General features: G+C 42.8%; 1 protein-coding gene across 1 annotated transcript in view; it reads left to right on the forward strand.

Moving 5' to 3' along the window:
• Positions 1 to 2,532: 2,532 nt before the first annotated feature.
• Positions 2,533 to 17,411, forward strand: part of HEPHL1 (hephaestin like 1) — an 82,398-nt gene continuing 67,519 nt past the window's right edge. The window contains exon 1 of the mRNA XM_001086917.5: positions 2,533 to 4,335. Coding sequence (XP_001086917.3) covers positions 4,037 to 4,335 — 299 coding nt within the window. The 5' untranslated portion in view covers positions 2,533 to 4,036. The remainder of the gene's footprint in view (positions 4,336 to 17,411) is intronic.

Below are 17,411 nucleotides of genomic sequence, written 5' to 3' on the forward strand. Positions count from 1 at the left end.
CTCCTAGTAGGTGCTAATGCAGCTGGTGACTTTAAGTTGAAGCCAGTGCTCATTTACCATTCCAAATATCCCAGGACCCTTAAGAATTATGTACAGTCTACTCTGTCTATGCTCCCTAGATGGAATAATAATGCCTGGACAGCAGTACATCTGTTTGCAGCATAGTTTACTGAATATTTTAAGCCCAGGGCTGAGACTTACTGCTAAGAAAAAAAAAATTCTTGCAAAATATTGCTGCTCATTAACAATGACCCAAGAGCTCTGATGGAAATGTATAATGAAATGAATGTTGTTTTCATGTCTGCTAACACAACGTCCATTCGGTTTCTCATAGATCAAGGAGTAATTTTGAATTTCAAGTCTTATTATTTAAGAAATACCTTTCTTAAGGCTATAGGTGCCACAGATAATAATTCCTCTGATGAATCTGGGCAAAGTAAATTGAAAACCTTCCGGAAAGAATTCACCATTCTAAATGCTATTAAAAATATTTGTGATTCATGAGAGAAGGTCAAAATATCAACATTAACAGGAGTTTGGAAGAAGTTGATTCAAACCCTCATGGATGACTTTGAGAGGTTCAAGACTTCAGTGGAGGAAGTACATGCAGATGTGGTAGAAATAGCAAGTGAACTACAATTAGAAGTGGAGCCTGAATATGTGACTGACTTGCTGCAATCTCATAATAAAATTTACATGAATAAGGTGTTGCTTCTTATAGATGAACAAAGCTAGTGGTTTCTTGAAATGGAATCTACTGGTGAAGATGCTGTGAATATTGTAGAAATGACGACAAAGGATTCAGCATATTACATAAACTTAGCTGATAAAGCAGGAGGAGGGCTGGGAAAATTTATTCCGATTTTGAAAGAAGTTCTTTTGTTGGTAAAATACCGTTGAACAGCATCATGCGTTACAGAGTAATCTTTCATGAAAGGAAATCAATTGATGTGTCAACCTTTATTGTTCTTATTTTAAGAAATTGCCACAGCCACCTCAACCTTCAGTGACCACCGTCCTGATCAGTCAGCAGCCATCCACATTGAGGCAAGACCCTCCACAGCAAAAAGATTGACTCATTGAAGACTCAGATGGTTGTTAGCATTTTTAAACAATAAGGTGTTTTTAAATTAAGGTATGTACATTTTTTAGACATAATGCAATTGCACACATACTTACTAGACTATAATATTGTGTAAACACAACTTTTTTTTTTTTTTTTTTAGATAGGGTCTCACTCTGTCACCCAGGCTGGAGTGCAGTGGTGTGATCTTGGTATACTACAGCCTCGACCTCCTGGGCTCAAATGATCCCCCCACCTTAGCCCCCTGAGTAGCTGGGACTATAGGTGCACCCCACCATGCTTGGCTAATTTTTTTGTATTTTTTATGGTGACAAGGTTTTGCCGTGTTGCCCAGGCTGGTCTCAAACTTCTGGCCTCAAGTGATCCTCCCACCTTGGCCTCCCAAAGTACTGGGATTACAGCTGTGAGCCACTGTACGTGGCCTAAGCATAAGTTTTATATGCACTGGAAAACCAAAAAATCCATATGATTCAACTTTATTTTGATACTCGCTTTATTGTGGTGGTCTGGAACCACACCTGCAATATCTTCGAGGTATGTCTGTACCATAATTTCAAATAAATATGATTTAACCCAGGATTATCTTTCTCTGCTATTGATGCATGGTGTCAAATTTACCATATCTGAAAACTGGTGAATGTTTTGAGGAATGGAGTGAATATCTAGAACTGGCCATCTCACATAATAAATGCTTGATAAATGGGTTTCTCAACTTTAAAAAACATGTCAGAATAGTGTTCAACGGAGTTGGAAGTATTTGTTAACATTATTACTTACACAGGTTACTTAATCAAATTTTAAGTTGTCAAACACATCTTGTATGTAACTGCGTGTTTTCAAAAATGAGTGTTGACATTATAATTCACAGGTTTCCTGATAAAATTTAGACACTATCAAACACATTGGGCATGGAACTGTGGACTTTCCGAAATGAGTATTATAGGAACACTGCATTGTCTCATACCAGTTTCTTTTCTTTAGCTCCTATGGCATTCAAATGCTCTTTGAGTAACACCTTTACTGTCCTAGGATAAGGAAGAATTTGAGAGAGCTTTCCAGAACCCTATTTCATTGTTTTTAATAAACTCTTTCCCTCTTTTGGCTCTCAGGAAGTTCTCTGCTACAAACAGAGTAAATGCATTGACTTCATCTGCTACAGTGACTCAGATTTCTTGACCTGATCTATTCTGCAGATCTAGTTTTTGAATCAGAAGTTAGATAATGCCTTCTCCTGGGTTTTAATTACACGTGTTCAGTATCTTGGGCAGGAAAGTTAACTCTTTTGTCTCTTTGAGCTGTATCACTTATACCTTTTTTTTTCTTCTGTGCAAAAAGGAGGGAATATGTCCTAATAATGCTTTTGATAGGCCCAAAATAACCAGCTTCTTTGGGATATAAGCAACAAGATATTTGATTTGGGACATTTCCAAATTCCCCAAACCTTTTTTTTTTTTTTTTTTTAATGTGAGACAGTCTTGCTCTGCCATCCAGGCTAGAGTGCAGTGGTGTGATCTTGGCTCACTGCAACTTCCACCTCCCAGGTTCAAGCGATTCTTCTGCCTCAGCCTCCCAAGTAACTGGGGTAACAGGTGCATGCCACCACGCCCGGCTAATTTTTGTATTTTTAGTAGAGACAGGGTTTCACCATGTTGGCCAGGCTGGTCTCGAACTCATGACCACAGGTGATCCGCCTGCCTTGGTTTCCCAAAGTGCTGGGATTATAGGCCTGAGCCACTGTCCCTGGCCTATTATTAATTAAGATGAATGTTAATACAAACTGTGCTATGGGACATTTATAGGGTAGCTACAGTTTAAAGAAAAATAATTCTCTTACTTGAGACAGGTAGAAGGCATGGCACATAGGACTTTGGCAAAGAATAGTGGCAAGAAAGCTGAAGACTGTGGGGAAATGCAAGTCTGTGGGTACACAGGTTGACAGTCTCTCTTAGAGGGCATGAATGAGGAAGAAGGACTTTAACACTTATTTAGTACCTACCCTATGCTAGGGACTGGGATAGGCACTTTGTAGACATCATCATTTAAAAAGTTCCTTAAGAATCCCTCAATCCTTCTTCTATAGTCTCCAGCTCAATGATGTTAAGTGATTCCTCCATGCCACTAAATTAGAAAGTGGTAGGAACTCACATTCAAACCCAGGTCTGACCAACTTCAAAGGCCAGGAGGCTGTTTCCTTCGTTCCATGGCTGTTCCCTCAAGAGTAACTCTGCATGGGGATCAACCTCTCTTCCAAGGTTGATCAAGGTCTCTATCAATACTGAGATTCTGGGACACAGATTAGATAGACACAGAAGAATGGCCCAGCCTTTTTCACCTGTTACTGAATTTTGTCTCCATGTGTCTGAAGGGTACTCCCCCATCATCATTTTCATTTATCCCAAGAAAGGCAGCTCCCTGTGTGGAGGTGGTGGCCACTAACACTTTGGCTGACCTGAGTAGTCAACCTTCTCATTTTTGCTGGTAGGATTTGAGAGAATATGGGGGAGATGGCACATGAGCCAATGAAGGATTAGTGGGGTTTTATGTTGTTGTAATGAACTTTATGATGTTAGTTTGTGGTTTCATGTAGCCTCATAAAACAAGCTGGATGGTGATTATGTCACTTCCTCTACCGTCCTGGCAGAGATGAGGCCTTCTTTAGTGCCTGGAGTATTTCCTGATGCTCCACTCAGGCCAGCTCACTTTTCAGATTTTAATGTGTTCCTGTAAGAGGTGTGGAAAAGAAAAGAAGCAGAAGGGGTGGGGGAAAGCCATCAGCCCAAGTTGTCATACTGTCATCCTGGCTGACAAATGACTGATGTCAGAGCATGGTACCGAAACTTACAGAAACAGGCCTATTGGCTTGGGCAGTAAATAAATAAGCCAGTTACACATTTCCTGGATGGCTGGCAAAAGTGTTGTCAAAGTAACGCCCGCATTGAGCTTGCTTTGCTTATGCAAGTCCTCAACCTCTGCCTCTGCCCCAACTCCAAGCTACCTGAGGAGGAGGAGCTGAGTGAGGGGGAGGGACCAACAGATTTGTCCCCTGTGCAGGCTGCCTGCCTGCTTGAGTTACATCCACAAATGCCTCGGAAGCAGCCGGCTGGCTGCATCTTTCTCCTCACATTCCTGGGTCTGTCTGGGCTGGTTGGCGCAGTTACCAGAACATACTACATTGGGATTGTGGAAGAATACTGGAACTATGTACCCCAAGGGAAGAATGTTATTACTGGGAAAAGTTTCACGGAAGACAAGTGAGTGAACTTAGGGTCCTCTTTGACTCCCAGGTTTGGCCTCTTTTTGACTCTGCATGGGGAAGGTTGTATTTCTTGGGTACTTGTAATTGGGGTGAGTTGATCTAGACCAAGAGAAGATGTTTTGTTTTTTTGCTTGAAGATCCCTAGTATGGATGGGTGTGTAATTTGGAAGAGATATTCATAGCTCCATATATTTGTTGAGCCACCTATTAACAGCCTTGCCTGTGAAGAGGCATATACACAACCAGGTGTTTGACAATTTTCACCAGGCACTACTAGTAACTTCTGGGGGATTCTGTTTGTTTGTTTGTTTTTAAATGACAATACTTGGGATGAAGATTTGAGAAATTTCAGGAATTCCTTACTGTTAAAACACAGTGTTTTCTTAGTTTGTATTTTTGGAATGAAGCATCATAATTGAAGATGAGTAAGCTAAGTCATGTTTTTCAATGTTTAAAAGAGAGGGAAGTCACAGGAGATTTGCCTGCTATTTTCAGAGTTTCCTTGAGTCTACTTAGAGATAGCTCTATCACTGGTTAAAAAGTCTATTCCAGCTCCAAGTCATTCATGCTGAGGGCAATATCTTATCCCAGAACCCATAGCATAGCTAGGTGAGATGGTGCCACGGTGTTCTATGTTCCTGATTTTTAATTTGGGGCACAAAATAACCCTTGCTCCCTGCCCCCTCCAGGGCCTAATATCTTAACTATCTAGTTTGTTTCATGGATCTCCCTCTGAAGTCACCTCCTGACTCCAGAAGCTGCCATGCTATTTTCAACTTTGTGGTTAGTAGAACATCTTTTGAGATGTTTTGGCAAACTCTGTTGGATATTTGAATGCTTGCTTCTTTTCTGATAGGCAGAACCCATTGCATTCAGCATCCATGTTCCATTTCCTAAAGATGAGTTTAGTTGATAAAACTCAGGAACAGCACAGGGCCTAGCAAAAAGTCTTTAAGAGCTGGGGCCCCTTGTCTTTGAGGAAAGACCAAAGATACAGTTGACTTGGAAATACAGCTTCCAAGTTTTCTAACAACACCAAGGTGGTATAGTCATGTTTTGTTTACCAAAGATAAAGCCTATGCCAGACAAGCTGCCAAGGAAGACTTTTCCTTAAGCTTTGTACCAGGAAATATAATGTCTGCAGGGCTATTTCCAAAGGAAACTCTTGATTGCTTTCAATCCCACATCTGCTGACCATTGGTGGTGGTATCTTTACTGTGATGAATAGCTATGGGATTGAAAGGGTACCCAAAATGCCAGGAGCCTTCTCTACAAATAGAGCTCTGCTATTCTCAGAGAGGGCTCAGTAGGAAACGGTCAATGTGAGCAGCTACTGGGGATAAGAATATTGAAAATGTGTACACTGAGTGTAATGAATATAGCGTTTAAATGTGATACTGGATTGCTTTTCCATAAGATTAACACGCACAGAAATTCTGTCTTCTTCCTAAAATGCCCATGTCACTATAACTGTGTATGGACCTTTGTTCTGACCCAAAAATTCTATGAGGGATTTTTCAATTCATTATTGCTTGCAGATATTATTCTCATTTTATGAACCAGGAACCAAGTCTCTGAGGTTAAATACCTGCCAGAGTTTATAGAGTAAATGTCTGATATTTAAAGGACCAGGAGAGCCAGGTGCTCAGAATTCCACCATGAGTGGAAAGAACCTGAAATAGAAATCTGGAGACCTGACTTCTAGCACTTGCTTTGCCCAACTTGGTGTGTAATCTTGAACATGTCACATAATCTCTCTGAATATCACTTCCTTTAATCTGTGTAAGAAGGGAGTTGAAATGTAATCCATAGAGTCACTTGAGAAGTGTAATGCCAAAGCATTAGAAATAATTTTGAAACCGAATGAAAAATATCTTACCTGACTTGCCAGTTCTAGAAAGATTTTTGCAATGGTGAATGAAAGGAGACAGATGATTTGCAAATGTTCAGTCCTAGAAATTAGAGTTAGAGAAGACATGGGACTGATTGTGGACCTATGTGACAACTTTTGAAGTAGTCTGTATTTTTCTTTCTCCATTTTTTCCCCTGTCCTTTAAGAATTATCTCCAATTCCTCACTTCATACATGAAGCTTTCCCCCATGACCCTGGCTTGTTCTGATCTGTTTCCTTCCTAACCACTCATGGAGCTTGGGGTCTTTATCATGAACTTAGACACTGCATTTTCTTCCCTCTGCATTGCCCTCTAATTGCTTGATGTACATCAGTCATGTCTGCAGCTGCAGTAAAACACCATGATGATAGATAAGAAGTTTGGCCATAAATTTAATAGTCCCCCTTCCCTACACGAGCTTTGTCATTGACAGTACCCCATGGAGGATCTAGCATAGGGCAGGCATTCAAAATCATTGAAGTAAAAACGAATCACCTGATCGAATGAGTTGTTCTAGTTGCTTCATCTTTGAATAAGGGGAATGGGCAAAAATCTGGGGGAAAACATGGTGGGTGCCAAAGTTTCGGTAATGTAAAAACATTTGGAAACCAAACTTAGGCACATCCTGATGCACAAGGATGAGATCAGAAATGAATTGAAATCATTTCACTGAGACTCTGTAGCCCTTAGATGGTGCAATTTAATTTTCCTACTTGGTACCTTTGCTTGATTATAGGGTTCAAAAATATAATTGAGTCTGTAATCACTAATATTTCCTAGAAAGTATAGGATTTAGGAGTTAGATTCTATTTAGGAATATTTTCTCCAGATAAATATACTTCTTCTCCTACTCCCTGGAGTAAATGGGGGCACCAGGCTCCTTTGAGTTGCCTGGGGATGGTGTCAGTATTTTGATCTATTTATACCAGTCCTGCTCAGGCTCATAAAGTGCTTAATTAAGGTGTGTGTTTGGTGGTAAAGCCTGGTCTTTAATGGAACTAGAGTGGGGTCATCTTATTTAAAGCCACAGTTCTCACCATAGACCCCATTAGACAATCAACACACATTCTGGCATTTTCTTCCCAGTGAAATGCAGGGTTTTCATGGATGCTAACTCATGGGTGGAACTGCGCTTAAACACAAATGAGGCTAGCCACTGTTCAAACCCCAGGTTTGTAGGGTCTGTTAGTTGACCCAGCCACATCACTGCATCAGCCCAGTGGGTGGCAAGGGGCTTGGACTATTCTAAGAAGCAGGCCCTAGGACGGGTAGGAGAGAGAACTCACACATCTATCTGAAAGAAGGACCAACTGAGGGGAAGCAGGGAGGAGACAGAGGTTTTTGTGAGCTTTGAAATAAAGAAAAGAATATCATCTGGTTAGTGCATAGTCTAAACAAACGGTAACTTTCAGACCTCAACTTCTGTCTTATCAGCACCAAAAATATTTTGTTTAGACTGATACCATATGAATCTCTTGGAGCTGCTGTTATATCCTATATCAGTGAGTGATTGTTTCTAGCTGCCACTAGAGACTGGAGTATAATGTCTTTAACAAATTAGGATTTTGTATTCATTTGTAGAAGAATCCGGAAGCGGGCAGTCCAAGGCTGGTGGGATAGATGGTATAATAGGATCTCAGGGGCTTTCTATATTTCTGATCCACCATACTTAATTTATGTGCTTTAAACCCTATGTGGTTTCCCTCCTCAAGCACATTCATGGTCACAAGATTGCTGCTGGATCTCCAGCCGTCATGTCTATATTCCAGGAAGAAAGAGAGGAAGGGAAAAGGTAGAAGCAGAACAATTTTTGCTGCATCTGCCTTTTAAAGGGTTCTCACTGAAACCCTACCCAACTGATTTACTTACATCTCATTGGATATGCATAGCCACAAAGAGAACTTGAAAAAATATAATCTTTCAGCTGTGTGCTTTTCTGCCTGAATAAAGATAGAATTTGTCTCTGACACTAAGAAAGAAGGGGAGCATGACTATTGCAAGGCAGCTGGCAGTCCCTGCTACCCTCCTCTACCTCAGTTCTCCCCTGTTTTTCAGGATTCACAGGCATCCTCTTAGTCCTCGTCTTCCTTTTCCCACCTCCATATGATGGGCCCCCACCTCCATATGATGGGCCCCCAAGGCCTGGTTAGCAGGATCTGAAAGATAACTCATTGACAGTATAAGTTATCTAAGTGTCACTGAGTATTTACTATGCTCCAGGCATTGCTTTAAACGGTTAGCACACCATGAAGTGGGGTGACCAATCTTCTGTACCTGAGAGGGAGATCAGGGGGCATCAGGAGGATTTCCCCAGCCAAGTGTAGCCCAGCCTTGGTCTGAGGGAGATGCCGTGGCAGACCAGTTTGCTGGTAAAGTATTGGGCTCTGGCATCAACTGTTACATTTAAAATTCTTGTCCCACTTTATGGGTGAGTAATTCAATCTCTCTTTGCCTCAGTTTTCTCATCAGTAAAATGGGGATAGTGATAGTACTTGCTTTGAGGGTGTATTAGTTCCCTGTGGCTGCTATAACATATTACCACAAACTAGGTGACTTCAAACAACAGCAATTCATTCTCCCCCAGTTATGGAGGCCAGAAGTCTGAACTGAACGTGTTGGCAGGGCCACACTGCCTCTGGAGGTTCTAAGGGAGGGGCCATTCCTTGACTTTTCCAGGTTCTGGTATCTGCCAGCATTCCTTGGCTGTGGCTGCATCACTCTGATATCTGCTTCCACTTTCATATTGTCTTGTTCTCTGTGTGTGTCTAGCCTATCTTTGCCTCTTACTTATAAGGACACTTTTGATGGTGTTTAGGGCCCACCCAGCTAACCCAGGATGATCTCCCCATCTCGAGATCCTTAACTTAATCACATCTGCAAAGACCCATTTTTCCAATAAGTTTCTGTGGATGAGGACTGTGGAGTTGTCTTTGGGACTTAGGATCTGCAGATACTCAGACACAGTGCCTGCCACTTGAGAGCACTTGATCAGCTCTCATGGTAGCTCTGCTGTCTCATGGGGTTCTCTGGAGAGCAGGAGCCCTGGGGGAAAGACGTTGGCTAGTCACATTTTCCTCTTTTCTAACAAAGCTGTACACCTGACCAGAAATAATCATAACTGTCATTGATTCAGCACCACTCTCCCCGTTGCTGTTTGGGGGGTTCCACACCTATTCTCACTGAATCCTTATGATAGCTCTACCACAGTCACCAGTTTACAGCAGAGGAAACTGGGTTCAGCGAGGTTAAGTCTTTTCCCCATTTCACAACCAGCAAGTGAGAGAGTTGGTATTCAAGCTCATTCTCCTTCCCCCTCATCATGCCATTTGTTTTGAAAATGCCTTGTATATGCGCTGGAGGGCTTCTGTGGAAATGAAGAGTGAAAAGCGAGGACCCAAGACATAGGTGGTGCCAGGGGACCCAGAGTGAAAGAATGTATCTAGAAGCATATCATCCAGATGCTATTAAAAATTATTAATCTCATAGGGAGAGTGCAGCTTCACCAAACTGAATGTGTAATCTCTGTCTCCACCCTTCCTTTTGCCAAGTGGCACTTGTCTCAATCTCATCCTTTTTTCTCCTTGGTGAAGAATGTTTCTTCTCAAGCTCAGACAATATTTCTTGTCCTTATTGTGACCCTTATGATCTCACGTGTTGGCTCTGATCACACTCTCTGCTAAGGTTATTTTGCAGTTTATCTTCATCCTGTATTTCCCTGCCCTCTCCAGACATGTGGGCTCTGGACAGTAGAGTTGGCAGTTAACATTGTAGAACTGTGTGTTTATTGTCAAATGCATATGTTTTGTTTCCCAACTAGATGGTAGAACTCTTGCATGCAGGGACTGAGATTAATACATCTCGGCCCCAGCTTCTAGTTTTATGTTCCAGACATAGTAGATGATCAGCAATTGCTCCAAGGAAGCGATTGGAAAACATTCCGCTAAAAGATGCAGGGGTCATGGGATTGCAGGTGTAGTTTACACCCCTGCAAGCTACGAACTCCTGAGAATCTAACCTGGAAGTCCAACTCTGCACTGTGTAGGGGATTCCCAAGGGCAGGTTTGTTCTGATAATGATTCTGATAATGATTAATGTCCCCTGCTTTTGGAAGATATCTCCCTCCATAGGATTGACCCCGGGCACCTGGCAATGTAATGTTCCAAGTCCCCATCTTGTCTTTAAGGCAGTTGCTAATGGTAACCTTCCTGGACTCACTGGATTCCTTTGCAGCAGGAAGTAGACACCTCCTTAGCTTGAGTCAAGATGTTAGAATGCAGACTGAAAATGTTCTTGAGGGATAGTGATTGCTCAGCCCCTCGCCATGGCTACGCAATGAACAACAGATGGCTCACCAATGTGACATTCTAATGAATATACTCCATTTAAATTGGAGGCTGCTTCATGGGGATGACTCCCTTGAAGTTACTTCCTTACTTTGTTTCTTGGGCAAATTTGCATTTTATAGAACTCAAAGGAGCTGGAGTTTCTGTTCTACTATTACAAATGCATAATATGTTCTCAATGGCTGGTTTGTTGTGTAGACACTAAAACAAACTGCTTTCTCTTCTCTTACTTCTGTCCCTTCCCACTTCTTTTTTTTTTTACTTTCAAGGTTTTTTTTCTATTAGTTAAAAAAGAATAGAGACAGGATCTCACTATATTGCCCAGGCTGGTCTTAAACTCCTAGCCTTAAGTGATCCTCCTGTATTGGACTCCCAAAATGCTGGGATTAGGCATGAGCCACCACACCCAGCCTCAACAAATTTTTATCAAACAGTTATTATAGTTTTTGTTTTGTGTTAAGTATCTTCCTAGGGTACCTTCATGGGTCAACCCTGTCCTACTCTTGATGTGGAGTCAGTGAAGGGGAAGAAGTCCTGGGACAAGGAGGAAGCTATGGGTTCTCTTCACTGTCTAAGCAGGAGGCTCCTCCCGCAGCAGAGGAGGAGAGGGTCTTGCAATAATAATTAAATCCCCGACCCAGAAGTGACACATGGCATTTCCACTCACAGCCCATTTGCCAGAACACTATGGCCCATCTAACTTGCAAAAGCAGAATCATTGTGGTCTTCTTTGGTTAGGGGGAAAGAAGAATTAGTATAGGCAAGCCCTGAAAAGTTCTACTACACGAATCATTTGGTGATCTTAGGAAAAATACAGATGCCATGGTCTTGCCAGTAGAAAGTCTGATTCCATCGCCTGAGAATAAAAATTTGGCAAATGTTCCAAATGAGTCTGATGCAAGTGGTACATGGGTGGACATTTGGGAACCACTGCTTTAGAAAACCCAATCCCCCCTTGGGGTGACTATTGGCTGTATAGGTGATAAGACTGATATGTGTCCAGGAATATGAAAAACAGTCAATGTATAACTCAGTGCCAAAATATGAAGCATATATAATAAAGGCTGCAGTCCCTACAGGGACTCAGCAAACACTTCACTGCCCCTCCTGATACTTATGTTGTCTCTTATTTGGGTGCCTTTGCCAAACAACTCATGGTAAGACCTGGTCTTGTGGAGGTGATGGAGAAAGGTCTTGGGCAGAGGTGGGGTCAGGACCTTTTAGCAGATTAAAAGCAGCAGTACATATGTGAAGATGTGAGCATGTGTGCTCCACATGCATTTGCATGTGTGTATACTTTTGTGTCTTCATGTGCGTGGTGGGAGAACAGGGTAGAGAAGTAGAGTCCAATGTCCATCCTTCCCTGCAGGACCTGTTGGAATGATAAGATCCTATGAATAGTAGTGTTGTATTATAGCTTTTTACACATCAGGCTGAACCCAGAGAGCATACCAGAGATTCTGAATTAATCCTTGCTGTGCCACCTTACTGGGTGACCCATTGTCAGCTATAAAACTGGGCAATCTGAGGCTTATTAGCAAGCTTGGGGATGACTCAATTCTTCCTCTGCCTCTTCCTCTTCCTCTTTCTTCTCCTTTTGAACAGCCTGTTCAATCAGGAGTTGTATTCAGCTACTTGTTAACAGAATCCTAAAAAACAGAAGTGGTTTAAATCGATTAAAGATTTATTATTATTGCTTACATAAAAGAGAGCCAGAGGTTGGCAATCATCTGGGTCCCAGGTTCCTTTTGGCTTTCACTTGACCATCCCTAGGGTGTGATCCTCTTCCTCATTATCTCAAGATGGCTGCTGGAGCTCCAGCCATCTTATCTACATTTCAGGCATGAATAAAGGGAAGAGAAGAGGATAAAAAGGGTGTCTTCCAGCTACACCTGGAGAAGTATCATTGAATGACTTCTGCTTACATCTGATTGCCTACAGTTATGTCACATGACTATTCCAAGTTGCAAGCAAGGACTGAGAAATGTAACAGCCTCTATTATAAAGGTCCAGGGTCAGGCATCCCAACTTTTATATCCCATTCTCTTGCACAGGGAAGTGTAAATCTTTGCCTTGTAGAATGGGAGAGGGCTAACTCTTGCTCCTAGGTAGACACATGCAGGCTTAGTGGATGCTTGGATACAACAGACCCAAAGTGTTCATAGACAGGCCCAAGGCTTCAGCCTCAATACCTGAGAGGAGAGTTGGCAAGCCAGAGACTGAGCAGGGATTCTCTTCCCTCCAACTCATTGAGCAGATGCCATGCTCTCTGCTCCAGAGGCCAATCCCTTTGCAGAGCACAGCTCAATCCAACAACACCCTTTGTTGTGGCAGTTTTGTTTTTAGAAATAGAAGGCATGCAAGAGAATTTTGGCCCCTTGGTGGCCGAACAGCCTGGGACTTCTTTTTTCAATAAAATATGAGCTTGTTTTTAGTATTGAATTTGTAGGTACAGAATAACTGCCTCTCCCATCACAACAGTATAAAAGAGAATGAATGAAAGTAAAATTCTCATCTGTCCTCCCTCCTACCTGTGGCTTCAGTCTCATAATCTGGAGGCAACACTTTGTTTCCCTGGTCACTTTCCAGATGTATTGTTTGCATATAGGTAAATGTGCATCGTTACACACACACACACACACACACACACACACACACACACACACACACACATACACACACACAAATGGGATAATACTTTACATACGGCTCTGCAATTTGCTTTTATTTATTAGTGTCTTGGTGATCATGCCATATCAGCACCTGTAGACCACCTTATTCTTTTCTTATGGGTATGTGGCATGAATGCCATCATTTATTTACCCAGCTGCAGTTGAAGAACATTTTGGTCTTTCCAGGCTTTTGCTATCAAAACCATTCTCTAATTTTTAAAACAGGATTCCTGTCTGGATCACATTGTTTGGATTGGAAGCTGAACCTAGTAGTTGGGGGAGAGAAAGCATTGCTGCTGCCTCTGGGAGGTCTTGCCCCGTGATTCCTGGGGTTCTTCTCTAGTCAGGCCCATCTCTGGCTTCTCCATGGGGGTTCTACACCCATGGGTTCCTTCTTGTCCCAGGACCTCCTCCCTACCACGGACTCCACATCAAGGGTGGGATAGGGTTAACCCTGGGAAGGTTAATAATCGGGTGCTCTGGGAAGATAAATAGCATGGATCTCCTTCATCTATAGGAGAGGCTGAGTACTGAGGAGAGGAGAAAGTGGCCTGGTGGCGGCCGTTCTTACCTCCCTTTGGCTGCAAGCAAAAAGCAGTCCGCTCTACAGTTCACTGGACCAATTCTCCGTGGAATAGATTTTTGTGGCCACCTGTTAGTATTCGAGCATAACCTTTGGAGTCTCTACCCACCTCCCAAACCCCATCTCAAACAGCTAATCAAAGCCTCCTTTCCAATGACATGCAATGCTTACCTCACAGAAGTTCCAGAGGTTGCAATTTTCTCCACCTTCAATGTCATTTCCAGTGAATTTTATTCACCCTGCAATGCTTCCAGCTCCCCAGTGATGTTCCAGTGCCCTTTAGATCTGAGACCCAACTGCTCTACCCCTTAATCTGGCTCAGCTGAAGACCCCGGGGGATTCTCCAGCCTCCGAGGCCAAGGCCTGCTTCGTTAAAAGAGGCTTTGTTGCTGGTGGGTTTGACCTGGCTTATGGTTTTATTAGGTGGTCTGGGGCAGGCTGGATACCTCAACTGGTTAGAGAGCGGGAGTGATAATCACTTTTTAGCTTGACTTTTAAACCTGGCTGTGCTCTCTTTAAAGTCTTTTCTTTTTAATTTTGCTATGCTGTACGCTTCAGTTTACAAATTAGAAAATGTCAAGGTGGCTGTAAACCCCATTTGTTAGCAGGTCCCAACAGTTTTTGGGAGGCATACCCAGCAAACTGAAGCCTATAATGTTGTTATAGTAGGTAGCTAGTCAGGCATGAGCAGGGCAGGAGAGGGGTCTGACCAGGAATGTCAGGTAACCATCAGGTGATGGGCAGGCAGGCAGTTAACTGTCTCTCTAAAATAATAATAGGTCACAGTCAGTGCCAGGGAAAGGCAGTCTCCCTATAGATAGAAAAAACCTGAAACTGGTGATCAGCAGCTTCCTGATAAGATCTCAGGAGTTAGGCAAATGGGCTCAAGCAAGTGCATTGAGGGGCAAAATGGCAGAGTTTAACTGACATATGACCTTCCAGGGACATTCCACCGGTAAGGGAAGAATGCCTCACGTGAGCATGCGTGCAGCTCCGGTAAACACACTGCACATAGTCATCTCCCAAGTGCTGGCAGGCCACTGCACATATGGACAACCCATGCCAAGGGAAGAATCAGGGGAGAAGGGACACAAGAGCCCGGAAGTATGCCAATGTATAAAACCCCAAGTCAAAAGGTCAAACTGCACACTTGTCTTTCAAGTTGCCCGCTTGGCCCTCTTCCAAGTGTACTTTCCTTCCTTTTGTTCCTACTCTAAAGCTTGCTAATAAACTTTCATTCCTGCTCTAAAACTTGCCCCGGTCTCTCCTTCTACCTTATGCCCCTTAGTTGAATTCTTTCTTCTGAGGAGGCAAGGATTTAGGTTGCTGCAGGCCCGTATGAATTTGCTGCTGATAACAAGGTTCATATGTTGAATTTCTGAGAGATGTTCACTGGATATTTTCTGATGGGCACAAACTGTACCCTGGACCCAGGAATCATTAGATAAATACCTTATGTATTTTGGTTTTAAGGAGGGCCTAGTAAATGAATATAGGTGGCTTATTCCCTAACCGTTGCCACTATGAGAAAACAACTCAGTGTGTGTCCTCCCAGTAGTAAGATACGGTGTCATCCAGGTGTAGAGAGGACCTGAAGACTCTGGAGTACTGTGTGGCCTGGCCATTTGTGTAGGGCAAGAAGAGCAACTATGTGCCTGGAGTGCCCCCAGCCTCATATCCACAGGAGACATCTAGTGTGGATCATGGCATTCTTCTCTCATTGAACTCAACCTTGACTTCTTTTCTAAGCAATTGCCACCAATCAGATTTGGTGCACAAGGTAAAATTTATTGGCTATCCTGGACCTAGAGGGTATTCAAATACGGCAATCTATGCTTTTCAGCAAATAGAGTTTGCAACACTATCCCAGCTTTAGCTTGCCAATACGGGGACAAACTCACACTTGTTTGTTTGTTTTTGAGTGCCAAAGCCATTAAACACCAACTCTGTCAGGGAAGTTGCTGGGGCTTACGAATAAAAAGGATGTTTAAAGAGGTTTTGTCTTCAATGAGCTCGCAAACTGGAGATGTGCATATCTCACTGTAACACACTTTGGTGAGTACCATTATTAGCACATGAACAGAGCACTGTGTATGTAGAGAGGAGGAAAAGAGGAAGAGTGTGAACCTACCTCAAAGGGTGCTTGGCAAGTAGAGAATGAGGAAGACCGTGGAGGCCCAGGAAAAAGAATGCGCAGAAGTCTTAAAATGCTGAAAGGACATGGCGTGTACCAAGAAGAAAGTGTCTGATCTGGCAGAAGCACAGGGACCTGGGAGTTGGGGCAAACAGGGAGGAAATGAGGCTGAAGAGAAAAGCTGTTGCTTCAAAGAGGACTTTTTCTGTTTGATTTGAAACTGTGGATCCTTCTCCCCAGCTTGACTCAGGTGCCCTTTCCTCCGTCTGTCTAAGTGATTCTTCCACCTTCTAGGGTTGTTCCCATCTTCTGCTCCATGCAGGGATGGATTCCAGGCTACCTCACATGTTGACCTTTAGCTCCATCATCCTGAAAAGCCTGCAGGGTGGGAAAAGCCACCATTTATTACTAAGACTGCTTAGGAGCTTTGGAGTAGAAGCTGCTTTGGAGTTTGTGCCTGAGTCACGGTATACTAACGTGATCATCTCTTTGAGGAAATGAAGATGAAGCCCTGAAAAGACCTCTTTATCTTTTGGATCTATAGTGTTTTTCCCAACCTTAATGAAGCTAACAAAGATTCATTATTTAATACAAAGGCTATCAGACCTGGTGTAACTCCATCAACAAAGGAATGTGGCTGTAAACGCTATTTGTCAGCAGGTCTGCACCTTGTCAGAAAGAAGGGAGAGCAATGCAGAAAAGATGACATTTAGGTAAAGAAAGATAATAAAACTTCACCAAAGAAAGTCCCAGACTAGACAGGCAAGCAGATGCCACCCTGGGTCACTGGGAGTAGGAGGCCCAGCTGAATCAGATACCAAGGAATAACACCCTCTCCCCAAAATCAGGCATCAAGTTAAACAGAGCCCTTCTGAGCATACAGATGTAATGACTCAGTATTCAGAGGTGGAGGGTAAGGAAGGGGCTTGATCCAGTGAGCAGAAGCAGATGAGAAAGATCATGTGGGCAGGTATGATGAAGAGGAATCAGATATGGGATCCTTACAAAATTGTCTTCCCAAGATACAGATCTGGTCAAATACATCAGTTCAAGAATCTTCAGTAGCTCTTAGTTGAAGATATAATTATATCTAAATGCCTTAGCCCAGCACTCAAATTTCTCCACAGTTTCACTCTTAGCAAATTTTCTGGTCCTATAAAGCTGCCTGTGATTTCCTGAGCTGACCTCTAATTCTCTCACCTCAACACCTTTCTCAAGCTATTCCTTCTACTTGAGCAAGGTATTGAGGTGTCTCTCCCTCTGTCCTAAATTCCCATAACATGTTCTGTTCCTACAATTCTTAGCAGTTTCCTTTGTGCAGGTAACGAAGGCTTTGTTCCTCTTGACTACAAACATACTTATTTAGAGATTGTACCTTTTTCATTATTGCACTCAAAACATCTGGCCCAGTACTTTGCATGCTATAAATCCTCAACCTGTACTTGTT

This window comes from Macaca mulatta, chromosome 14 (genome assembly GCF_049350105.2).
Source record: "Macaca mulatta isolate MMU2019108-1 chromosome 14, T2T-MMU8v2.0, whole genome shotgun sequence".
Classification (NCBI taxonomy): domain Eukaryota; kingdom Metazoa; phylum Chordata; class Mammalia; order Primates; family Cercopithecidae; genus Macaca; species Macaca mulatta.